Source organism: Calcarisporiella thermophila (genome assembly GCF_041956535.1).
Source record: "Calcarisporiella thermophila strain CBS 279.70 unplaced genomic scaffold VTP21scaffold_4, whole genome shotgun sequence".
NCBI classification, from domain to species: domain Eukaryota; kingdom Fungi; phylum Calcarisporiellomycota; class Calcarisporiellomycetes; order Calcarisporiellales; family Calcarisporiellaceae; genus Calcarisporiella; species Calcarisporiella thermophila.
Genome location: NW_027192194.1, coordinates 387,390 through 412,226, shown reverse-complemented (window position 1 = coordinate 412,226; position 24,837 = coordinate 387,390). Strand labels below are relative to the sequence as shown.

General features: G+C 45.7%; 10 protein-coding genes across 10 annotated transcripts; 4 read left to right on the top strand and 6 right to left on the bottom strand.

The window, feature by feature from the left end:
* Window positions 1-759: 759 nt before the first annotated feature.
* On the top strand, window positions 760-2,024 carry VTP21DRAFT_8434 (uncharacterized protein; the record flags this gene model as incomplete). Its single annotated transcript, XM_069399284.1, has 4 exons — window positions 760-1,179; window positions 1,247-1,351; window positions 1,421-1,932; window positions 1,997-2,024. 4 exons carry the CDS (start codon window positions 760-762, stop codon window positions 2,022-2,024), a joined length of 1,065 nt encoding a protein of 354 aa, XP_069254716.1.
* Window positions 2,025-4,341: 2,317 nt separating this feature from the next.
* Window positions 4,342-6,069, top strand: VTP21DRAFT_8433 (uncharacterized protein; the record flags this gene model as incomplete). Its single annotated transcript, XM_069399283.1, has 4 exons — window positions 4,342-4,393; window positions 4,529-4,942; window positions 5,020-5,400; window positions 5,474-6,069. The coding sequence occupies 4 exons, from the start codon at window positions 4,342-4,344 to the stop codon at window positions 6,067-6,069; spliced, it is 1,443 nt and encodes a 480-aa protein (XP_069254715.1).
* A 409-nt stretch (window positions 6,070-6,478) lies between these two features.
* VTP21DRAFT_8432 (uncharacterized protein) lies at window positions 6,479-8,604 on the bottom strand (the record flags this gene model as incomplete). Its single annotated transcript, XM_069399282.1, has 8 exons — window positions 6,479-6,914; window positions 6,990-7,203; window positions 7,290-7,581; window positions 7,651-7,743; window positions 7,808-7,993; window positions 8,091-8,231; window positions 8,307-8,513; window positions 8,578-8,604. 8 exons carry the CDS (start codon window positions 8,602-8,604, stop codon window positions 6,479-6,481), a joined length of 1,596 nt encoding a protein of 531 aa, XP_069254714.1.
* A 196-nt stretch (window positions 8,605-8,800) lies between these two features.
* Window positions 8,801-9,412, top strand: VTP21DRAFT_8431 (uncharacterized protein; the record flags this gene model as incomplete). The annotated part of the gene is made up of 3 exons (XM_069399281.1): window positions 8,801-8,918; window positions 8,997-9,100; window positions 9,254-9,412. 3 exons carry the CDS (start codon window positions 8,801-8,803, stop codon window positions 9,410-9,412), a joined length of 381 nt encoding a protein of 126 aa, XP_069254713.1.
* A 309-nt stretch (window positions 9,413-9,721) lies between these two features.
* Window positions 9,722-10,067, bottom strand: VTP21DRAFT_8430 (uncharacterized protein; the record flags this gene model as incomplete). Its single annotated transcript, XM_069399280.1, has 2 exons — window positions 9,722-9,804; window positions 9,926-10,067. 2 exons carry the CDS (start codon window positions 10,065-10,067, stop codon window positions 9,722-9,724), a joined length of 225 nt encoding a protein of 74 aa, XP_069254712.1.
* Window positions 10,068-10,233: 166 nt separating this feature from the next.
* Window positions 10,234-15,934, top strand: VTP21DRAFT_8429 (uncharacterized protein; the record flags this gene model as incomplete). Its single annotated transcript, XM_069399278.1, has 3 exons — window positions 10,234-10,494; window positions 10,552-10,623; window positions 10,685-15,934. The coding sequence occupies 3 exons, from the start codon at window positions 10,234-10,236 to the stop codon at window positions 15,932-15,934; spliced, it is 5,583 nt and encodes a 1,860-aa protein (XP_069254711.1).
* A 516-nt stretch (window positions 15,935-16,450) lies between these two features.
* Window positions 16,451-18,219, bottom strand: VTP21DRAFT_8428 (uncharacterized protein; the record flags this gene model as incomplete). Its single annotated transcript, XM_069399277.1, has 2 exons — window positions 16,451-17,854; window positions 17,911-18,219. The coding sequence occupies 2 exons, from the start codon at window positions 18,217-18,219 to the stop codon at window positions 16,451-16,453; spliced, it is 1,713 nt and encodes a 570-aa protein (XP_069254710.1).
* A 449-nt stretch (window positions 18,220-18,668) lies between these two features.
* On the bottom strand, window positions 18,669-19,895 carry VTP21DRAFT_8427 (uncharacterized protein; the record flags this gene model as incomplete). Its single annotated transcript, XM_069399276.1, has 5 exons — window positions 18,669-18,782; window positions 18,870-19,337; window positions 19,409-19,512; window positions 19,587-19,667; window positions 19,730-19,895. 5 exons carry the CDS (start codon window positions 19,893-19,895, stop codon window positions 18,669-18,671), a joined length of 933 nt encoding a protein of 310 aa, XP_069254709.1.
* Window positions 19,896-20,580: 685 nt separating this feature from the next.
* VTP21DRAFT_8426 (uncharacterized protein) lies at window positions 20,581-20,817 on the bottom strand (the record flags this gene model as incomplete). Its single annotated transcript, XM_069399275.1, has 1 exon — window positions 20,581-20,817. One exon carries the CDS (start codon window positions 20,815-20,817, stop codon window positions 20,581-20,583), a length of 237 nt encoding a protein of 78 aa, XP_069254708.1.
* Window positions 20,818-20,871: 54 nt separating this feature from the next.
* Window positions 20,872-24,602, bottom strand: VTP21DRAFT_8425 (uncharacterized protein; the record flags this gene model as incomplete). The annotated part of the gene is made up of 3 exons (XM_069399274.1): window positions 20,872-21,813; window positions 21,897-23,329; window positions 23,414-24,602. 3 exons carry the CDS (start codon window positions 24,600-24,602, stop codon window positions 20,872-20,874), a joined length of 3,564 nt encoding a protein of 1,187 aa, XP_069254707.1.
* Between the last annotated feature and the right edge of the window lie 235 nt (window positions 24,603-24,837).

Genomic DNA, 24,837 nt, shown 5'->3' with positions numbered 1-24,837 from the left:
AAACCCCCGTTTTATTTATTTATTTTATCGCTTAAGTCCATCCAAAACTAAAAGAATTATATATATCGAATTAATCCAATTCACAATTGTTGGGTTGATCGGCAAAATACAATATTACCATTGTTATTAGACTATCTGTTCCATTTGAACTATATATCGAATTCATTTTGTCTACCCAAGTGCTAATGGATTCCCTTCTCAATATGATTTTGTGACTACAAACATAAGTTCAAAGATGGAGAGCTAATTCGCTCGTCTCAGCTCACAACCTTGATTCGTCCAACCACTCAACCTAACCTATGTATTCATACTAACTATTCTCATATAGCAACATTTCCTTCCTTACATTAAACATTCTATATTGGCGGCTACAATTGTTAAAGTTCTGCTATGACGTATTTAAATGGCACAACACACACAAATATTCCGCTCTTACCTGGGCCATTTTAAACCGAAATATATATCGGAAAATCAATATATATAACTTGCACGTCTGTAGTGTAAGATACCAGTTTGAAACAAATCATAATACATTTCTTTCAACTTACTGAGTTGAATTGGGCCCTTTTATTGAAATTGCTCTAGTAGTTCGCATTTCGGTTTTAAAATCCCTGTGTGACCTAGCACAACTGAAAAGAGCACGCTTTTACACTTTTTTTCTCAGTTGGTGACTGGTAGTGACTAGAGTATTTTCGGTATTCTACGTTTTCACCAATATCTACATGACTTGACCAACTGCTCTACTTGCCTACTTTCACCATGGCCTCCAAAAAAGCTTTTAATATACTTGAAGTTCTCGAGGAGTCTGAGCAAACTGAGGAAAAGGCCCCTACTGATATTCCCACACCTTCCCCACACCACTGCTATCCATTTTTCAGTTTTAATTATAAGTCTGAATGCCCAAGCTATGCTCTTTTTATATCGCTCGTCACTCTTTATATATTCTTCTACATCCTGCTTAAAACCACTACCCGCCTAATATTCTCCAACCCTGAAGGTTTTCATGCTCTATTGGCAGCTATTACCTGGCTCACCGCGAAAGCTGCCGAGAAAACAGGATGGTATTCCTCACGCAATCCGACGAGAAAAGAGTGGTGGGGAATTAAAGGGGTGGCTCTCATTTATGCTGTAATGACATGCCTTCCAGAGAAGATCGATTATTTATTCTATGGGACTCTAGTACGGTATACTCTGCTATTTTTTGTTTCCTATTCTCTAGTGCTTAAATTACGATATCTCTTGCTAGAGAAACAATATGATAGAAGGTCTGATTCCAATGTTTACATTTGGAATTTCACGGCTGGTATTTAAGGAACAGCAACCGCGTTTTATTTATCTTGCCCTAGTACTTGTAAGTGACCAATCTAGATTGCAGCTTTTTCGAATTCATTGCCACCCACTAATAAATCTTCCACAATAGCTGGCAGTTGGAGGGATGTTCTTGTCTTCTAACTTCTATTTCGTTTATAAATTGGGTTATATGGCTCAAAACGAACCTCTATCTTTTATTTTCACTGTTTTTCTGATGAGCTGTTTCACTTCTCTTTACGCATTGAGGGATATCTTGATTAACCGTGTTATAAATGGACCATTGAACCTCCATCCTCTCGAAATTCTCTCACACTCCGCCCCCTTCATTCTCCTTCTCTCTATCCTCCTCAACCCTTCACTGATAACATTGAATCTTTTTAGAGTTAATACTTTCATCACCCTGATTGCCTCAATTGGCATAGCGACAATGGGACTGCTGAATACGTTGGTTATTGTGGTATTGAATATGATGGGTGGAGCACTAAGCGTATCGATCGCTGGCAATCTTCCTGATGCTTTAGTGGGGTTAATTGCAGTGGTACTTGCTTTTGTTCGCATCGATGGGAATGTATTACACTTTGTTGGAGCGATAATGACGAATATCGGCGCTTTAATCTCTATGTAAGCTAAAACGAATCGTTGTTAAAACCATGTATAAAAACATTAATTGGTAGCTATTATTTAGGAAAATAATTTGTAGTAGGAGAGAATAGAAGGGATATCCCCCTCCCCTCCTCAAAACGCCCTTTCCAAGGGAGAATATTGTCTAGGCATCAACTTTTGTGGACCATTGATGTTATTTGTGCGCAAACATATCCTAAGGATCATGGGCGTAAAATAAATCTTAAATAAATTGAGTGTATTACGGAATTAGGTAATCGGTAGAATTAAGTCTAAATTACCCCACACTTTTATCTGTTGTATGGGCATTTAATGGTCGCCTTTGTTTGTTCTTCGATCATTACGACCATAATAATTGTAGGATGGATTCATCTACTTACAGGTTGTGGATAGGGCAGGTTTCATAACTACCAATTCAATAATTTTGACTGTATAGTTCTCGTGATATTGAATATCGTTGAGAAAATAAATGCACATGGATGAAAAGGCAAACAAAAGGATTTTGAATTGTATTATGCATCTGTGATAACAATCAGCTGACACTAACAGAGACCTCGTCCAGTATAAGTGCAAATAGAACAAATGTTTAGTCTGGATTCATTAACTGGCTCTCATTTTGTGTTATGCTATGGCTTAATAGAATATTTGATTCTAGTGCATAGAATTTAATTCTCTCTCTGGGAATGACGACGCAAATTCGAGAGCAGTAAAATGTATGTTTATCAATTTTCATATTTGGGGAAATGCAAATCCGAGAACCATGCTCTCGAATTAGGCTATTTCAGAAATCACAAACAGTCTGGAGCATTATTTAGGCTCGCTCCTATACCCGTGTATGCCGCTTCTCGATCTCTGAAGTGTGTAATTGAGATCAAGGCAGCCTCTTTTCGACAGTTATGACTTGGGGCCAAAGCGAGTTCTATATACAACTATAAAAGATGTTTGTGATATTATTACATCGAAAATTCCGACACTGAATGCTTTATAAGTTTGAACATGACCAGTTAAGTATTTCGAAACTATTTGTCAAAATTTATGCCGAAACATAGGTAGACTCGGCATAAAGATTGACAGATTAATATAATCTGGTCATGGAAAGGACGCTACTATGAGCTCTCCTTCCAAATACCAAAGGCGCTATATTCAATTGCGATACTTAGTCGTGTTGTTTCTCGGAAGACATCGGGTTGATTAGGAGTTAAGGTTTTGCAAGTTGTAATGCCTGTTATCATCAAGAGTTTACTATGGCCTACTTTTAGTGTCCTTGGTGCATGGCCGAATCCTCTCAATCCTAGCAGTAGGCCAGCACACCAGCACTCTCAATTAGCCTGGGAAATCTCAACAATTCTCTACATTCCCAACGCGATCACTTATAGTTGCCGCAGTACTGGAAATAATACCTGTTCCGTCAACTTGACGGAAAGTGGCGTATCTCCTGATAACAACTCAAACTAATGTCGGGGATATAATGACTATTGATGGATTAGACCCTTCTCTCTAAAATAAAATTAACAAATACCCGTTGCCTTGTAATTCCTCTTAACATATACTTAATAAACACTTTCCTATTTTTGCTCTATCTAAACTTTAAACATCGCGAGAAAAATTGTAATCAAAAGTAACTAGCGGCGCATAAGTTCTCCATTGTGCCATGCTGTCACTTAGTCGCAAAAGACTCTTATCATCCATCCGTTTCTGAATTTCACAATATCTTTAACTATTCCAAAAATTTGCAAAGAGCACAGCCAGGCTTAGGCTTGCCACTTAAGTAATAATCCAGAACGATATCCTAACAAACAATCGGCATAATAGTAGCGCTTCCCCAGTCCCTTGACGGGATTTGGTATATGCCCTAGAGTATTTCCGTCGTGAGAGATGGATGATGTCACTAACCTAGCACAAAGCCCCCCTCTCCACCTCTCCTGAGTTTTGCGGGCTTTCCGTCCTCAGGGCTGCATCTGAGATTGTGACCAACTTTTTCAATTGACCCAGCCTCCCACCCTATCAGTTAGATTTTAGGAGTGGGATTTCGCATGGTTCTTGTAACACACAGTGAATTGAAATTTGCCAAACCTAATAAAGAATAGGGTCTTTTACTCGCTTTTTGGTGCTAGAGGAATTTTATATAAATAGGCTGACATCCAGGTTTCATATGAATAGTTCGAGATAAATTTCTTATTAATTTATTTATTTACTGTTGTTTGCTTCCCGGATTGAATTGACATTCTCAACTTTTTTTTTTCAATAACCAAGCACATTGCATTCCTCCCCATTTTATATCCCTCTCTCTAATTACCCCCCTCCCCCCACATTCTCCTCTATTGATTTTGTTCCATTCCTCATTAGTTGTGGAACGACCTATCTGTACAGGGCATTATCTTATCTTTAACCAAATCCTACAAAGACACAATGCTTACACTGTCGGGAAAATTATTTACATACTTCGTCAGTGTCTTCGGAGGTAGTCTCTCGTTTTCGATAGCTAACTATGAAAGCTAGCTATGGGGAGAGGGACGCTCAGCTATCATAGTGTCCCTCTTTTCAGTCCAAGGTGACTGCTTATTAATTGCACCCTCTTTTCGTTACATCCTTGTAGGCATTGGTATCCTTCTCTTTGGATATGATCAAGGGTCGCTTGGAGGACTTATCACCGGGCCACATTTTACAAAGCTTTTCAGAGACCCATTCCCTGAAGAATCCAAAGAGATCATTGTTGCCACTATTGTGGCTATGTTCGAGGTTGGAGCGTTCTTTGGGTCGATGATATGCGGTTGGTTCGCTGACAGGTTTGGCCGACTAAAAGCAGTGCTTGCAGGATGTATTGTACTATCAGTTGGCGCAGCAATGCAATCCGCTGCCTATGAGCTTGGGTTAATGATCAGTGGAAGAATTGTTGCCGGTCTGGGAATTGGATTTTTAATGACGACGTTGCCCATATTGCAATCAGAGCTCGCTCCGCCTGCAGACCGCGGCACTCAAGAGTGCTTGCAGTGGGTACTGAACATTTTTGGTAATTTCCCATATTTTTATAGAGTTGTAGAGCAAGTATCATATAGTTTTGTTAACGATATCTGTAAATTTTCACAGGCGTTGTCGTTGCGTACTGGCTTGATTATGGTTTTTCATTTATCGAGCACGAGGTCCAGTGGCGATTCCCCATTGCATTCCAAATCTTCTTTGCCCTCCTTCTAGCGATAGGCACTTTTATCCTCCCCGAGTCTCCCCGTTGGTTGGCCGCGAAGGGGCGTGATGCAGATGCTAGGGTCGTGCTTATGAAGATGCATGGCGGCAAAATAGAGGGAGAGGAGGCGGCGGACAAAGAATTAAGCGAAATCAAGGAGGCAATTCGAATTGAGAATCTGCAGGGTGAACCCAGCTGGGGCGAGATGTTTAGCAGCAAAGGGTCAAATAACTTGAGGCGTACTGTGTTGGCTATGGGAATTCAATCAATGCAGCAATTGTGTGGAAGTAAGTACAGCAATCATTTAGTTGGGTTTAATTGTGATTTATTGAAAATATTTACATTTTTCTTTCATTAAAGTCAATGTGATTGCCTATTTCCAAGTACCCGTCTTCTTACAAGCAGGACTTGATAATCAGACTGCTCTTCTCGTCGCTGGCATCAATACAGTTTTTTATTTCTTTTCGACTTTTATTCCCGTGTATGCTATCGATCGGTGGGGTCGACGGCCAATGCTTATCATTGGAGCTGCTGGCCAGAGCATTTGCATGACAATCATCACCATCTTCCTTGCTACCAGCCCAACCAAAGCTGGATATGCAGTTCCCGCATTCGTTTACCTTTACACAGCGCTTTTCGGTGCCGCATGGCTTAGTATTGCTTGGATCTATCCGTCGGAAATTTTCCCAACCCGGACGCGTGCAAAGGGTGCGGGCCTAGCAACCATGGCAAACTTTTTCTTCAATACTCTTATCGGGCTTTGTACACTACCTCTGCAGAAAGCAATGGGCGCATACCTATATGTCATCTTTGCCGTAATCAACTTTTTGATGGTATTCATCATATATTTCTTCTATCCTGAAACCAAGGGTAAGACCCTCGAAGAGATGGACCGAGTTTTCATGAAGGATTACCCATCAAATGACGAAGAGAAGAAACAAGAATATTCCGCATAGAACAATAATGGGCCTGATTTTCTTTATATCTAGTTTTCATTATTCATATTGGCGTTGATTTTTGTCTCTCACTTTGTAAGATGAGAACAATAGAGTTTATACAAATTGTTCAAGCGAATGTTCCTGATTAATTAAGGATGCTGTATTTTTATTTTTATTTTTTTTTTCTAATAGTCATCTTCGAAATAAATCCCATACTTCTATTTGTTAAGTGAAGTACGGATTGAGTTTTTTAACCATAGTACGAGGTTTCCCACTGACCCAATTGTTGCAGGTTGTGCATGTTTGTTGTACCCCGCTGCAAAGCAATCCAAACAGTAGCACAGGAATAAAAGGTATCCAAAATGGGGTAAACTCCAGATTAAACATGAGCAACCCACTTTCCACTAAAAGGAAATGAAATTTATTTTCAAAACATCTCATCCTCTCTCTTGAAGTTTTCGGCCAAGTCCCAGTATTGCTCCGCTTGATATTTGCGCAACAGTTCTCTAGCCTGGCCTTCGGTGGGGACTTGCCGGAAACGGAATTGCCGGAATAAGCGTTCACGAAGCTGGCCTTCCCACACTAAATCGCATCTATTTGGGCCATTTTTGTCCACATTCATTGCATTGCTGGTGGTGTTGTTGGATTGGTCGTCTTCCTCTTCCTCCTCCTCGTCATAGGCTTGATCATTCCACTTAATTCGTCTTAGCATCAGCTTTTGATATCTGTTAAGGTTCTTTGGGCCTCCCTCGACGACTACTAAGTTGAACTTGTTATTCAACAAGACAATACCGGTAAAGTTAAGTTGTTGTGCGTTCTTATCGACCTTAAACCGATGGGATGGGTGGGAAAGATCTCGAATTCTGTCAAAGAGATAAATAGATTAGCAGATCCATTATTTCAAAATAAGCTTGGCTATAGGGAGGGAGTATATTTACTTGTACACGTTGACATGAACCATTTGGCTAGTATCCTCTTCCAGCTTCCGCCGTTTCTTCTCCCGCAATTGTTCCGGTGTTAACTTTCGTTCCTGGTTCATTTTCATGTGTAATGCATGCCGTTTTTCCATTTCCTTACGCACTCGTGCTTCAATTTTAGTGGGGTCCTGGATAGCATCATTGCCAAGGACACGCATTAGATTACTAAGTTTAACTACCAAAGAAAAATGTTAACACGAATTTAGATAGAAGCGTCAAAAGCTAAAAGGAAAACATGATTCAAGGCCAATTCTCTCTTACCTTTAGGCGGATCTGGCGGTAATAGTCCTAGCCGAATTTTATCTTGCTTTTCCTTAAGAATCTCCATCCGTTTCTGGCGGCGGAGCTTCTTACGCTCTTTCTTTGTCAACATTAGCATTTTGGCTGGTGCTGTGCCTGAGTCGGGTGGCGGAATAACCACCGGATGCTGCACTAGATGGGTAATAATCGAGTCATCTGTGTCGATCTTTGCCTGGCCATTATCAATATCGTCGTAGGTTTTATTAGGGAGAAGAAAAGCATCCCACCATTCGATTGCCGGTGGTGGCTCTTTCTAAAAGAAAAATCAAATACAGGATTAAACGCTTGTACGTAGAGTAAGCGTAAATAAAGTGGACAATACCTTAATTGCTTTATCGGAAATACTAATTTCAGCCTCTAGACCAATTTTATTTACATTTGCTGCGATCTTTTCCTTCAATTCCTCCATATGTGCCTATCAAATACACATAAAGGAGGATTAGGATTGCATATGCTTAAATGCAAATTTACACCATTACCTTCTGTCTAATTTGTTCTGCTTGCTTGACATATTTTCCTGGCTGAACGAATTTGAATTTGCGCGTTCGTCGTACCGCACCAGGTTCGACCTCTGTACTTGCTTCAAGATATGGGTTTTTCACGGGCTCAACTGGTTTAGGCTTGACTTCTTCTTTTTGTTTCTTAGGAGCTACTCGCAAATTTGCCTATATGATATTATAATAGTTAATTAATGTGAGCAGAAGATATAGCAACAATATCCGCTAATTTCGAACTGATGCCATTATTCAATAGCAAACGCACCTTAGTAGTGGCAAAAACAGGTTTTGGTATTGCCACTTTGGATGAGTTGAACTTCAAATTCCCTGTTTCATCGCGCATCAATAATGGATGAGCTTCTACTTGTAGCCCTCCTTTTGCACGTGGTTCATTATTCGCAGCCGCCTATGTGGAAATTGCGACGTTATAATAAGTGTAGAATGTACAAAGTATTCTAACAAAAAGCAAGCTTTAACATACCGATCCAGCTAAGGTTTTTGCGATCGAACGCGCCTCTTGCAGTTTACGCCGAATCTCATCTGGATTTACACCTGCAGGAATAGAAAGCTCTGGTCTTGTTGGCTGGGGTGCGGGTGCTGGAGGAGGAGTGGCAGGTTTTGTGCCTAGGCCAGATTGTGCAAGTCTGGCAGTTAGCTCCGCCTTTTTCTGGGCGATCATCGCCGCGATCTGTAAATAAATAGAGGATCAGCTCCGCCATACTTATTTATATCTGCAACTGCTTTAAATCTACCTTATCTTTATCTGGCACGCCGCTCATGATTAAATTATAACTAAAGGATCATTGACAAGAAAAGCCGTGACGAAATTTCTACCAATTCTATTCCACAACCATTTTTACATCACGTTTTGTGACTGCCGTTTCAATTTTGTTTACAATCTCATCATCATTGCAGGTCTTTTTTTCTTTTAACAACTGAATTGAAAACAATCGCTAAATCTACTTATATTAAACTATGGCAACGGTGAACCCCAAAGCATTCCCTCTGGCTGACGCCAAGCTCTCCAACACCATCCTCGACTTGGTTCAGCAGGCGAGCCACTACAAACAGCTGAAGAAAGGTGCTAACGAAGGTAATGTTTCTAAGCGTCAGCCATGGCCGATTTTGCTTCTCCTGCTTCCTTGTTACTAATTTCTTCTCGCTCAATTAGCTACCAAAACTCTCAATCGTGGTATTGCTGAGTTCATTGTGATGGCTGCTGACACCGATCCGATCGAAATCTTGCTTCACCTTCCCCTGCTCTGTGAAGATAAGGTGAGCAAATTGTACAAAAAATCATACTTCCATCCGAAGTATTTTTGCTCTATCATACTAGCAAAGATAGAAATAGCTGATATATACCTTCGTACAATATTTTATTTACTAATGGTGTGTACTAATATATTATTTTCTTACACTTTTGTGTAGAATGTTCCCTACGTTTTTGTTCCTTCAAAATTCGATCTCGGTCGTGCATGTGGTGTTTCACGCCCCGTGATTTCTGCATCTGTAACGACAAACGAGGCCTCTGACCTGAAGCCACAAATCCAGGCTATCAAGCAACAGATCGAGAAGTTGCTCATTTAAATGACGGTGGATTGTGGTTATCTCATGTCACGAATTTCCTTACGTTCATTGTTACAGTCATGATTATGCGAGTGATGTCGGTTGGAAATGCTTTTTTCTTTGTAGATTTAGTACATTGGGGGGAGTATGGCCATCTCTCTCAAGTTTAAAAAATGAAAATAAAAAAAAACTTCAGTATATATTTTACGAAAAATAGTGAAGTATCTTTCAGTCCAGACTCCAGGTAGTCGAATGTGGTAGTGGAGTAAACAAGAGAAACGTAGCTATATAAACATTATATATCATCTATAAATAATTACATATTTAAGTTCAATCCGAGCCCTCTGTATCCTTCTGAGGAACTACAACGTCGCTAAAGTCATCTTGCTTGACTGCCAAAAACGAGTACGAATCTAATTAGCACACAAAATTTGTTAAGGATATATGGGGTTGCATCAGTGAATGAAAAAGGGAAAAAATGCACTGAATTTCTGAAAATGTATAATCATTAATAAACTGGATCTAAAAGGATACAGACTGCGGTACAGAATCCGAGCAAGGCTAAGCCGGTTATAACATTACGTGTACGATAAGGTCGTCGCGCCCGTTTCAGCACTTCAGGGACTTCGTAAGCACGACGAGATACGGTTGACCATGCAGGTTTTGTTGAAAACATTATTCAAGATCTCGAATGAGGTTAAGGGAATTACCACCTAGCTCTGTTGACAGAGATATAGTGGCTTATGAAAATTCTCATTGGAAGTCGCGCGGAAATCAAAAACGCGTTCCCATTTACATTTTTAGTTCTTTTATTAAAACACATTAATCACCTAATAAGCGGGATGGAGTCAGATAGAAATGATCTCTCCTGGGACATAGATGGGATGAGTTCACCTATTGAGGAACAAAGTCTATCTTTCCTTGATAAATCAGAAACAGTGAAGGACGACGTTAATGCGAGTGCATTAGGGGGAAATATGAGTTACGTTGATTACGCGACTGCTCACCGAGAGAGCAATGTTGGAATAAAAAGCAAGTTGAGTGCGAATCGTCCAGAGTTTAAAAGCACAACTTCTGAGGTCAACTATGAGGCATTGTCTCAGGTATGGTTAGGTGTTGTGCTTATTGATGGAATTTTTGATTGATTTTTTATTTATCAGAAGCGGTCCTATATGAGCTATTCTCGCGCGGTAGACACAAAAAATGTTGATAATACTGAAGGAGCTTCCGCGGTCAGTGTAAATATTACATGATGAAATGTTAGCATGTAGTTAATTTCGTTATTGTTTTTAGCAGAATGTCGATAACAATAACTATCTATCAAGAGAAGCATCCTCAACCTCCTTAGAGAAGTATTTTCAGCAAGACATGCCTACCGAAACCAACTTTTCTTTAACAACAGCACGTGGGCCTGCCTCTTCGGGTAGATCAAGTCCTAAATCTTCCGGCAATTCGATGTTGACTGCATCTCAAGGAAGCAATGGAAGCGGAGAGAGCGGAAAGAGTGGAGCAAGCAAGGATTCTTATAAGAACTATACCCAACTCAATCCTCTCTCTTCAACTCCAGGATTGCATGCGCGGATAATTGGTTCTCCTTGGGCCACGAAGAAAGAAAAATTAAGACAGCCAACATCCTCGAAGAAAGCAGAGGGCCTACTACGAGAACAGCAGTTAGTTAAGAGCAGTATAGGTTCATCTGCATTGCTGACGTCTTCAAATCAGTTTGCTCAAGAGAAAAACAAAGCTGCTTCATCCCTCTCTCCTTGGGCGACCAAAGAAAAGGAAGAGCTACAAAAAACTCCTAGAGTTTCGATGTCGCTCTGGTCTGCACAGAAATCTAAGAAATATACACCCCGATCAAACCTGTCTTCTCGACCCTTGAGGCAATTGCAGGGTAGTACGATAATACAATCCACAGATACTACCGAGGATGAGAGTGTGGCAAATACATCGGGATCAACGGACGTTGAAGACCAAGAGTACACCCAAGCCATCACTATGCTGCGCACCCCCGCACCAAGGCGTTCTGCAGGCGAGATGGACTCTGTTGAATTGGATGCAATCGATGCTCAATTTGAACGCTCAGTACGTGATGTCGCAAAACGTTCGGCTGATGCGCTCATTGCCCGTAAACAGTTAGAGCAGGAAAATCAGAAATTAGCTGAGGCGCTACAGATGCGGGACCGTGACCTGGATAAACTCCGGAATGAACTCTTAGAAGCTGCTCGCGTTATGGAGGATTACGAGGCTGAAATCAATGCTTTGCGAGCTTCCTCCACTACAGAAGCGGGAGAGGCATCTGCTATACGAATGCAGCTGGCAGGACTGCAGCGGGAGGTTGAAGAAGCAGAACGTATTATCCAGTCTAAGAATGCTGAAACAGAAAAATTGATAGTACAAATACACGAGCAAACTGAAGCACGCAGGGCTGCCGAGATGAGGGCGGCGGAGATAACTGATAAACTTAATAATGAGATAGTTACTCTGCAAGATCGTGTTTTGGAAGCAGAGCAGCGTGCTAGGGGCGCTGAGGCTGCCAAATCAGAAGTGAACCGATGGCGCGAGGAGGTGGAAAATTTACGCAAGCTATTAAAAGAGCGGGATCGTGAGCACCAGATCCATATTGGTGAACTGACCAACCGACTCGAGGATGCTAAACTTCTTTTACTCGACGAAGCAAATAAAAGCAACCAATCGAGGACTTCAAACTCGGCAGAAGTTCGCGTCGCGGCTTTGGAAAACGAAGTGCGTCGATTGACCAAGGAACATCGTGAGCGTGTTACGGAGCTGGAAGAACTCCTTAAGCAGCACGAGGAGGACAATGCTGGTTTATGGGCGAAGGATCGGATACGAGAACTAGAGAATGCACTGGTAGAAATCAATAGAGTACCAAAACGATCTCGAGTCAAATCCATCATTACTGAGTTATGCGATCGCGGTTACATGTCCCCAGAGCTAGTTCAAATGGCCGAAGCTAATGAGATAAGTGCTATTTCAGTCGAAAAGGAGAGTGTACACTACAGTCGCTCTTCACCGTTCCAAAGTCGGACGCCCGAAATACGTAAGCGCTTTGATGAAATTGAACAAGAGCTCGAGACAATTGACGCGAGACGCCGTAAACTCGAGGAGGAAAACCAGGCTATCCCAACGCTGCGGGAACGATTGCAACATCTCGAGCAAGCTACAGTCAGTGAGAGTGATCGGGCGGCTATGTTCCGTGATGAGCTTGAGAGAGCAGTGCACGAGCTGGAGGATCTTCGCGCTCAAAACGACGAACTTGTTGAAAATAATCAACTTTTGCAAGATGAGGCTAACCGGCTCGAAGAGGAGCAGTTGCGCAACCAGAAACGTTGCCATTCTCTGGAGATGCAGCTTGAAGATCTATTGGCAGAAAAAAATCAGTTGGAGCAAGAGCTGAGCAAATTGACTAAGTTAGAGGCTCAAGTTGGGAATCTTGAGAGAGAGAACGAGTCGCTCCGTGCTGAACTTGAAGAGACTGCCGCCAGCGAGGAACAAGTGACAGCGCTCCGCACGCGAATCGATGAACTTAATGCCGAGATGGAAACGCTTCAGCAAAAGCTGGAGGAGGCCACAAGCAACGAAAGACGCACACTTGAGCAGCTCAATCAGATTGAACAGCAGCGCAACGCCTATCGTACCCAAGTTGAGCACGAGATCACCGAACGGGAAAAACTGCAGGAGCGGCTCGAAGATCGGGCATATCGCCTTGAGCAAGAGAATAAGCGACTAGCCTCACAGTTAGAAATCGCGAGCTACGATAGGGAGGAGACGGCAAGCCGCCTCAAGGAAAAAATGCTACAGCTTGAGAATGAAAACCGAAAATTAAAGACGGAGGCTAATACAGAGCAAGCTATGAGAAAGGCCACCATAGATCGCAAACAAGCAACTTTACAAAATCGAGTGCGTGAGCTTGAGGCGAAGATTGAAGAACAGCAGCGAGATGCTGACGGGAACTCGAAGGAGATTGATCGTTTGAGGAGTCTTGTGCAAAGGCTTGATGATGAAAACGAGGAGTTGAAACGCGCAAGGGATACTTTGGAAGAGGAGAATCAATTGGCCCGAGATGAGGCGGTAAAACTACAGCAGCAAGTGGGCGAGCTTCTTAGTGAATACCGTACTCTCTCAAACGAGTGTGAGCAATTGCAGAGCCAACTAGTCGAAAAGGAGACTCAACTCGCCAAGGCTGAGGAGGCGCACTGCGCTGTGGTGAAAGAGCTTGAGCAGCAACGTTCACAGTTTGATGAACTCGATATGAAAACGCGCAGATTGCAGCAGTCCGCTTTCGAGTTCGAGCAAGAGCGCCCAGAACTTCAGCTACGAGTTCGTGAACTAGAGAGGGAGGTGATTTCTCTGCGCTCCGAGGTTCGGCGCAGTGAGTTTGAACTAAAAGAACAAAAGGCACATTCCGAAGAAATGGAGCATCGATCCGAAGACCTCAAAGAAAAATCTCGTAAATTGGAAAAAGATCTGAAAAATGCCCAGGATAAGCTCAGTATCGCCGAAACCCAGCTTAAAGAGAAGGTTAAACTTTTCGAGAGGCAACGCACGGATTTCCAGAACGAGACAGCGTGCTCCCTCGAAAAAATACAGCGTCTAGAGAACGAATTGGCGGAAATGCGTGAGAAACTGGATAAGGCCCAGCTGCAGACGGAAGACCGTGAGCGCCGTGCGCGAGCATTGGAGAAAGAAAACAAGAAAATGGAAGCCCACACCCGCGAGCTAGAGCTGGAAGTGGAGGAACTGCAAAACGACCTAAAATGTCTAGAGCAGGAGATTAAAGTGGAACAAAGTAATCAAGGGAAAGATGCATCGATCCACCACAAATCCACGTATATGACCCCCAGAGTCCACTCCGACCAGCAACAGCGTCGGCCGGACTACTCCCCAATGAACGCTTCCCAGGGTTCTACCCTCAAGGGCTCGCCCCCGCTTCATCTCATGAACGAGGATGCCTCACAGAATATCTCGATTAACGAGAGCGCAATGAAGGGGTCCAATAAACATACATACCACTTAAGCACACGCCTACGCGAGCTCGAGGCTCAGCGTTTGGCATTGCTTAAGCAAGTTGAAAGTGCGCAAGACGAGCGTGAAGAGCTGCAAGCATACATCTCGCAAGTAGAGCAGGAAAACGTGGAACTACGTCACCTGCAATATGTGGTCGATGCAGAGCGACACGCCGCGAAACGCTATAAAGAACGGGCCCACCGCCTTGAGCAGCAGATTCAACAGCTGCGGGCGGATCTCAAGCTTGTCCGCGAGCAGAATGATCGGCTGAGGGAGGAGATGCTGTCGCAATCTTTTGCACAGCCCAGCTTCCATCAGACAGAGCCGAAGGACACCGTTGTAATCGAGAAAGAGGCAAGCGTGAAATTGGAAGAGATGAGATCGCGATTGCAAGAAACAACAGAGTACGTAAAAGAGCTGGAGCAACGTATACAGGAGAAAGAGGAGCAGATCGAGTACTACCAGCGTGCGTATGAGGAAAAGCTGGCGGAGGTCGAGAGACTCGAGCTGGACGCGCGAATCGATTTGGACATGGCGCAGAAGACGAATGAGTTCGAACAAGCTCACCAAAAGCTGGAGCGCGAGGTGGACGAGGCAAACCATCGTGCGGACACCGCGGAAAAACTTCTCAACCAGGTGTCCAAAGAGCGAACTAAGTTGCTGCGTGAACACGAGGCCGAGGTGAACCAATTCCATTCACGCATAGCCCAGCTCGAGGAGCAGCTCAAGCAGCAGCAGCAGCAATATCAACAGCAGCTGAAGCGGGCCGCAGCCTCCGCAAAACCCACCTCATTTGCTAAGAAAGTAGCTGGCATCGGAGCAGTTGCTGCGCCCGCGCTCATGTATGAGGACGAGACGTCGATGCGAAGGGACATCAAGCAGCTTCAAGCGCAGCTTGGCAAGCTTAGTAAGGAAACCGAATTGCTCAAAGGTAAAATGTCCCGAGAGGATCTGATTCGACTGGCAGTGGGAGACAAGACCCTTGCCAACCTACTCAATGGAGATGCCGAGAAAACTGCTTTGGGGGGCAAGCTCTCAGGAGCGGGGCGAGATCGCATTAGGCGTAATATGGCGATTGCAGCAGCGGACGACGAAGAAACCATCTCGCTTCTGCAAACTTTGATCTCCGATTTGCGGGCCGAGAACAAGCAGCTTCGTACGCTTATGGAGCACGCATTGCACCAGCCTCAGGCCGTTGATGCAGAACCCGACCGCGATCGCAAAGCGGATCCACGTCTGCCTGCGGCAGCCTCCACCGCTCGCCTCCTCCACGATCAGATCGATGCGCTCTCTCTTCAGATTGCACGCCTCGAGCAGCGTCACAAGAAACGGGAGCGCGAGTTGTATCGCATGCTGGAGGATGCTAAGCACGAAGGCGATACACGGCTGGAGCGGTGCCGTGTCCAGTCCGAGCTGGCCCTGCGGAAGCGAGACGAAGAAGTGTTAGGATTCCGTCGAGAGCTGGAGAAGATTATGGAGGATTTGGAGAAGGTGACAATGGGAAAACGGAGGTGAATCGGGGCACTTTTGACATGAATACTGCTTTAGGGGTCGATGTGTCGAGTTGTAATTTATATCTACTTCCTTAACCTTCCGTTCTTTAATTTGATTTTTTCTGTCTTCGTCTTTGGTAGTTTGTTTTATTTCCCGTTGTATCGTTTTTTATTAGAGCTATTCTTTTCGTTTTGTTTTTTCTCCCTCGATTTTCTGCTTACAATATATATACTCGTTCATCTTTAATTAACACGAAAGAAAATGTTGAGCAATTCTATTTACAATGGGGGGGGGGGTAAAAAGAAACAAATACTGTAGTACATACTGCATCTTCGACGTTAAAAAGAGTATATAAAAGCACAGAACAAATAGGATAAACACTAAATTAAAACAGACTTGAGACAAGCTCGCGCTCGGCCAGGACCATAGTGAACATGCGCAAAGAACTCTGGGCCGAAAAGGAAAGACTTCAGTGGGTTTCGGAGGGGGGGGGGGGGGTGGGGAGAAAGAGGAGAAAGATGAAAAACGTGACAATGACTAGAGAAGCATTTCAGCGGCTCGTCGCGCGCGCGCAGAACCCGTGAGGGCACGTTTGTCTAGGGAAACATATCGCGACTTCACAGAGGGGGTCACGTCAAAGTTGACGCTTGATGCTGCTACCAGCCCTGTTTTATTCGCCATGGCTGATCGAGGAGTGTGTGCCGTTTTCGTATCAGCATGGTACCCTTGGATCGACTTACGATCCAAGGAATTGAGCGAATGGGGCACGTTTTCTTTTTCCAGGGCTCGCTGGTTTCGGCTGACTTCTGCCAACCTTTCGCTCATGGCCTGCTTCTCTTTCAATAGCTTGCGAAGTTTCGCTGCCTGCTCCTCTATCACTTTCTTACCCTCATCCACCTCTTTCATCAGCTCCTCCTTCTGCTGCAGCAGACGAGCCAGCATTGTGCGTTCCTCCGTTAGCTCCCGACTCCGTTCCTTTAGCTGGCGCCGGAAGCCGAGTGCGACCTCCTCTCTCCGCTTGATCTTTCCGAGTAAGCGTTCGACTTCAGCTTCCCGTTCGTGGCGGAGTTGATCTGCGCGAGCATGTGCTGATTCGATTTGTTGCTTGAGCTGATCGGTTAAGGAGGCCACCTCGTTGTAGAGGTTGGTGCTGTGCTCGCGCAATTGAGCATTTTCCTTGCTGCGTGCCTGAAGCAGTGCTGCTTGCTCTGCTGCCGTCTTCTCAGCAGCATGCAGGCGTGCCAACATCTGCTCATTTTCGCGGGATGTATCTTGCTCCATTAATTGCATACGCTCTTTAAGCTCATGAAGTTCCTTCGCCAGTTTCTTCTCACTCGCAGCCAGGGTATTGATTTTCGCATGGAGGGAGTTGTTCTGCTCCCGTATCCCAGCAAGCTCATCATAACGGCATTCAAGCAGCGTTTTCTGCTCCTTTATCTTTTCCTCGGCTGCTTGCAGCTGCTTTTCCAAGCCAATTTTTTCTGACAGTGCTTTTTTAATTTCCTCCGACTTTCGGTCGAGCAGAGTCTTTTCCGCGCGCAGGAATCCCTCTGCAAGCTTCAGCCGTCGCTCCATCTCCAATTTCGTGTCAGTGCTCCTCGCCAAGTCCTTCTCCATTGCGAGAATCTTGGCGTCCCGGGCTCGTATTTGTGCACGCAGCTCCATAATTTCCAGTTGCTCCTTGCCTGGTTCAAGGTGGGAGCCGGTCATTGTGGGCAGAGTGCCTTCGCGTTCTTTATCGATAGAGCTGTTCTGAACTTGCAAGGGGAACTCTTCGGTCTGTAGCTCAGAGTGAGAGGACTGAAGTTGGTCAAGTTCCTCGCCGTCTTTTTCGTTCTCTCTTTCCTCACCCGAACTTCGGACAATTGATATCATTTCATCGTCAACTGCTAAAGAAAGTTCCACGTTGGCCATAGTCGATGCATATGAAGCATTAATCGACTATGAAATGATATATTAAGCATGGATTTTCCGAGTGATATAAAGCCGATATCTACCTTTTCATTGAGATAAGAATCTGCCTCTGCCTTTTCAAGATTGGCTCGATTTAACGTCGTAATGGGGCGTGATTTGGGAGAGCGCGGATCTGGCTTGTCTCTTTGGTGCGCAGGAGGAGGTGTGCGCAACAGATCCGATCTCTCGTTAATTTTAAATCTGAATGAATCAGCAACACTTGTTTCATCCCCACTGCTTTCCGCTTCGTCAACGACTTGCTCTTTCGCTACACGAATTTCTGTCTTTGTATCTGTTACAGTCGCGTCCGCCCGAGAGTCCCTCTTTGGACCATGTAACCACTTGAATCGCATTGACTGCTATATTCAAAATGTTTTCGCGTTTTGCCTTGCTAATCTTTAATGAGAATTAACCAGCTCTGCCTTTTGGTACGTTCAGAAATAATCGCCCCAGTGGCAGATAGGTGAACCGCCTTGTGGAAGGGTGAATCACCGCAATGAGTAGGATGGAGAGGAAAGCCAAGTTAATAAAAAATAAAGTGAGGAACGCGAAAATCGCGTTCAAACATATTTCAAGGTCAGCCAGCCTGAAGAAGGAATTTGTTCGTTGATCCAAGAAGGAAATATAATATATAAATTAGAAAAAATATTAGCAGAAAGAGGTGAAAAGTTACGAGAGTCGCATGAAATAATATAATAGAAAATATGAGAGGTAAATAGGATGATTAGTAGAGTACACGGGAGAGGCGCGTAGCGTTAAGATATTCATGGCGAAGGGAATCTTGGGAATCATAATGGTATCATCAGTGGGGAAAGTGTGGATGGCCGTCCTCGTCAAACGGTTGCTTTACTTCCCACACGTTCTGCTTGCTTCCAACGGAGAACTCCAAGTCCTCTTTTGTGATCGAGTCCCAATACTAATAATAAAAAAACGGTAAATAAACGCATCAGGCATTAGCTCTCCCGGCTTTCCTGCGCCTACCCTGCCGCCAAGTAAGTCTTACCTTGTATACCATCATCACCGAGAGCAAATTGCAGATGGTGCCGAAAAACAGACCATCAATGTAATGCTTGCTTGTGTCGCAGATTTTGGCGGAGAAAACAAAGATCACCACCTGCCCGATCGTGAAGAAGAGCACGCCGAACGTAATGTCACCGAGAGGCCAGCGGTCATCGAGCGTGTTCAACACCAAGATTATCTGCGAAATCACATAGATAATCAGCGCGGCACCATTGAGAATGTAGTGGATTATCCAAAGTATGATGTGGTTGCTGAAGCTGAAGGGACGGATAGGGAGGAAGGTGGCAATGGCAATAAAGGTGACCAACCCGAAAACGAGCGCGGAGCTCAGCCGTATTGACCACAGGGATAGGGAAGTGCCATCTTCAATAAACTGAAATCCAACGAAGCCATTGAGCAACAGACACCAGAAGAGAGCCGATACAAAGCCAAGATGCACCGCTGTGAAATACTAGATAGATAAAATGGTATAGTACACTAGGCCGACAGTAGAGCAGTGGGATGCATTCAAACAAGACATACAGGATAAACAATCGTCCCTATGGGGATAAGGCCGGACACGAGCAGCATCTCGAGGAGAGCCGTGACCATGTAAATATAGAAGAATATCACTATTTCCTTTCGGCCTTTTGGGAAAGCAGTCAGTTAACTGGATGCAGCGAAAAAGACAGCTCGTCACGCAATCGGGGAAATGACTCACCAACTGCCGTGTATTTCGACTTGATATGGTATATCATAATGGTCGTCATAATCAATGCGACGGCATAGATAATAAGCGTTGCTACATAATGAAGAAATACATCAGTGACTGAGGCGGCATCCAACCATCATCATTGTATATACCGGGCTGGAAGATGAGAAACCCATTGATATCAACATTGCGACTAAAACATTTGGCGGCAATCCCCTGCGGACGCTGAGTATTATTGGCTATTGGGCCAATGAGCGGGCAGAGGGGAAGAGTCACCATCGAGCATATCTCGTCGAATTTACCAAATTGTACCGGCATTTCTTTCAAATGATAATGGCTGAAATCATAGATGACGAGACAGCAAGAGTCGGGCTTTCTAAAGAGAAATAGGAATCGAATTTTTCAATAGCAATCAAATAGGAAACACGGCACTCTGATTTAAGGTTATGCCTTAACGATACCAAAGCGTGGTGAAATTAGCTCGGCACCCATTGGCGGGATCTCTGAGTGTGGTCAAAGGTCGGAAAGAAGCCACAGCAGCTCGCTTATGAGGCGCCTGCATGGACAGAGAGCATAGGTGCGTTTCCAAAAATCACCCATGATTCCCGGTACAGAGGCTATTGAGCAAAATGGGGATGCAAGGCAATCCATGGCTTATTATGGATTCTCGCCATTAGCACATTCATTTTTTCTGCCTCGCTTCTCTAGGCGTTTATTGAAGCGACCCTTCTCTCCCAAGCCTGTTTGTATATCCACTTAGTAAACTACTTATCAGGAGAAATAAAATCCCAATGGCCAGCGCTTAATATATAACTAAGTAGGCGTATATTTTGCTTGGGCCGAAAGGGGTCAAGTTTTTCTATAGAGGCAGCCTATGCACTCTTTCGGTTAAGCCACCGCAGGAAGCTAGACACTTTTGTCCTATTTTAAGCAGGACTTATTTGGAGAACGATTCTGTGCAAGTTCTCGAGCAACATTTGACTTTTGAAGAATAGAGGAAATATCACAAAAGAATGTTCAATGTTTTTTCCAAGTTCCAATGTTGCATAGACAATAAAAAAAAAGTCCGGTGATGGAACAAATATAGGGAGAAATGGATGAGGGAAGAGGTATTCAGAAAATGTTGGAACAAACAGAAGAGAGAAATTGTACAAGAAAATGATATAGTTTTCACACACCCAATCCCGAACAAATTAACGAAAAAAAAAAGAGGAAATACAAAAACAAGGATGTTGAACATTTAGTATAGAAGTGTTTTTCCAATGTTTGATAAATGGGGGTCGCAGTACCGTATTCATACACTTTTTTCCTTTTCTCCGCTCTTTTCGCTCATGGCTACGCCCACACGGTTCCCGACGCGCACAAGGGTTTCCAGGGTTTTCTCCGCGTTTTCCACCAAGTCACGGTCGAACTTCATTCGGCCCGGGGGGAAGAGAACAACCAGCGTACTTCCTCCGAATGCAAAATAGCCAAGCTCATCGGTCCGCTTAATCGGCCCCGCTTGCGCCGTGATCACGATGGAGCCGACCATCATGGCCCCCACAGGCACAATCGCAACCCTTCCGAATTTCGGCGAATCAATGTACCCCACGGCACGTGCGTTCTCCCCGAACACATCCAAAGTCGAGCGGATGGCCATCGGGTTCACCGTGTAGTATTTGCCCTCGATCCACTTGAACTCGGACAAAACGCCGTCCACGGGCGAGTGGAAACGGTGGTAGTCCTGGGGAGCCAGGCGGAAAATCGCCAGACTCCCTCCAATGTAGCGCTTGGCCTCCTCCGCATCGCCCAAGAGCCGCTCAATGCTGAAGTGGATGCCTTTGATCCACAGCCGTGTGGCGTCCTTGATGGTCGGAAAGCATATCATACGGCAGTCCGCCGGGCTCACCGCCACCCTTGGATCCTCCGGGTGCTCACACGGCCGCGCCTCTTTCTTGAGTTTCCGGTAAAAGAACTCGTTAAAGGTGCGGAAGTTCTCAAGTGGCTCGGCCACCTCGGACATGTCCAGCTTGTGGAAGTTGATGAATGATTTGATTTGCCTCACGCTATTGGGGTGGTCGAACTTGCGCCCCTGCTTCAGGGTCATGTTGGTGAGCAGGCGCTGCGCGGTGCGTGACTCGACCCCCGTCTTCATGCCTTTGTAGAGGAGACGCATGCCTAGTCGGATGTAAACGGCCATTTTTTCTTCGATGAGTTGGCCCGTTGCGCGGTCTTGGACAATTATGTTTGCATTGTTCTAAAAAGCGAAGAAATATGCACAGAGAAAAAGGGTCAATCGGCCGTTCTCGTCCTGTGGGCCAAATCCTTGCTTGAACCTACCTTGCCCACCTGGTATCCACCATAACCGACCCGACTCACCAATTTGACCAGCCACTTTCGTTGGGCATGCGCCTCGGTCACGAAGTTTCCAAGCAAAAACTGATCTACCCCCTTAACCCAATCATTGCTCGCGCAGATAGCAACATGCGTCACAATGTCCATCTCGGTGCGGCGACCCAGCTTGGGTTTATGGCAGATCGGGCATTCCTGGACGCGAATTACGCGCTCCACGGTGGAATCAGGCGTCTGCGCGGCCGGACCGACCAGCTCCCAGTCCTCCTCTTCGCACACCTCGTTGGCAAGCTTCATTTCGCCCTCTTCTGGCACCGCGGTGGCTTCGCATGCTATGGTCTCTATTTCGGAATCATCCGCCAGATTGGGCACGATCTGTTCGCCCATGTCCTCCGGCTCCTCGCAGAGCACCACTTCAGAGTCGCTGGATGCTTTCCCATTGTCGTCACTTGCCGTCGCACTTGAGTCACCGATCTCGTTTTCGCCGGCAGACATCAGCATCAGATTCAATGACAACGGCTCCAGTGGTGGGCTCTCATTCTCGTCTATTTCAATGTCCGAGATCCCCTCCTCGCTCTCGCTCAAGTATTGGTCCATTCCGCCACTCAGCTTGAGGCTTTTTTCGTCATCCTTGATCAGCTGCTTCTCAAGGCATTCGATGAGCTCCTCGTAAGTCAGCGTTCCACTCACGGGGTTCTTGCCGTACCGCGTGAAGAAGCCTGAAACGGTGTTGGCATGGAGCGTGGAGCCCAACGAGTCCAGCATGGAGACGACCTCCACCCGGCTCATCATCCCATCCTCGCTGAGGTCATATTGCTTGATGAGGGCGTACCAGAATTGGCGTCGGATCTGCTGGTATGGCACGAATCGCGCGCGGAAGGTGAGCATGGGCTGGTGCTTGTCGCGCCATTTATGGTTAGCGAGCTGGAGCGGCACACGATGTAGCTCCATATCCTGGTCAATGCTCTCACGCTCGCCCTCGCCTGCTGCCCCTCCTCCTCCTCCTCCTCCGTTGGCAGACCATTTCCTCTCAGACGACGCGATAATGTCCAGGATTTTCACCTCCGCATATCCAACAAAATCATTCCCACTAATCTTGTCCCAGTCATAAACGGCAAATCGCAGGGCATACTTCAATTCTGACTCGGTCAGATGCAAGAAGAGCTTCTCGTTCCAGGTGGGATTCAGGTTGTGCCGGATAACGCGAGTGCGGAAGGTTTTGTGCCCGAAACAAATGACGACGAACGGGTCCATATCGAAACCGGTACGAGTAACGTTACGCTCTGGGGGGAGATCGGACGCCGATACCACCTCGATGAAAACCGACCCCAATAAGTTTTGGTTGAATGTGGCGTGAAGGGCACGACCAGGCTTTGTCTTCTTTCGCATTTTGAATGTTTGCGGAGAGGCGGCAGGTGAATCTAGTGGGTAGAAAATACAAAAGTCGATGAGGACCAAGCCGTCTCGATAACCAAGATACATGTAAAATGTCAGCGCTTACGAACCTATGGATCGTGAAAGAGACGTCGATATTTCAGCGACTCTTTCAAGCATCTTTTCACACATTGTCACCCATTCCTTGCTTGGGAGCCCGCCCACCAGCCCAAACTTCAGTTGGACCTGACCGCTCACCTCCACATCCCGTCTTTTCTTACTCCTCCCTTTTAGCACGAACCACCGTGGTCCATTCCGCGGATCGTCATAGGCAAGCACAGGATCCTCGCAGTTCAGATCCAGTATCGCATTGAGGGGAATAGATACTTCTCCCAGGAAGTCGCGGCCAAATCGATCCTTGTCCCACAGGGTAATAGCGATGCGATGAGGCCAACGATGCGGCTTAAGGCGAAGGTCGAATTCGTTGTACCATTGAGGGTGCAGTGATTTGGGCACCACGTGCGTCTGATGCAGTTCGAATCCAGTGTTGAGAACCGCATAGGGATCGGAGAGGCCATTGCGATCCTTTGCTGCCAGGTTCCGTGCCTGAATAATGGCCACTCTAAGAGTAAGAGTGGGGTCGCCCGGTATCGAGCCGCGACGACGGCGGAAAAACTGGCGGTTGCGTCTATGAGCCGTCCTTGCCGCTCCGTTGGTCGCCGCGCCTGAGATCGGGGTGGAAGGCGGGTGAGAGGGGGGAATGGGCTCAGGAGAAGAACTGGCGCTGAGAGGAGCCGAGTCCATTGCTCTTCCAGTAGGCATCGCCTTTATCGTCGCGATAGCTTCCGGAGCATCGGGCCCATTGTCAGCCGGCCTTCTCCGCCGGAAAAACATGTGCGTAGGCTTAGATTTCACAGCGGGGCTGGTTAAATTCGTACTTCGTTTCCTGCGTATAATCTGGAATCGCCTTCGCGCGGGAGGTGCTTGGGAATGGTGGGGATTGGGGGCGATAGTTGGCATAGATGGTTTTCGGCGAACCTGGCGGAGGAGGAAGGTGCGTCGCGGGTGGGCTCCATTAGTAGGGTTGGGATCAACAGACACGGTAGGGTTTAGCGTGGTAGAACGCTTCCGCCGCACGTAGGGGAAGCGACGACGTTGCGCATGGGGAGGATGCGGATGTGGAGCGGGGTGCAGCGAGGCGTGTGGGAGGGCATTTTTGTGGAGGGAGGGATTGTATTGAGGGGGCAAAGGCTGAGGCGACGCGCCCTCTTTTGAAGTGAGCACAGTGTTGGGGTTGCGTTGCGAGCGCCTTAATCTCATCACAGAAGGGCAATTAGTCTATCGATATTAAGAAGAGGGGCTTGGAAAGTGGAAGAGGGAATGCGTTTATAATAAATGGGCCATTCGATGGGATCTAGGATGCTATAATTATGGATGGGGGAGAGGGGGAGAGAAGAGGAGGCCCTATGAATGCATAATATTGTTATTATGGGGAGAAGAAAAACCGCACGCCTGAGGAAGTACAATCCTCAATTTTAATCAAGTTCGGTTATCA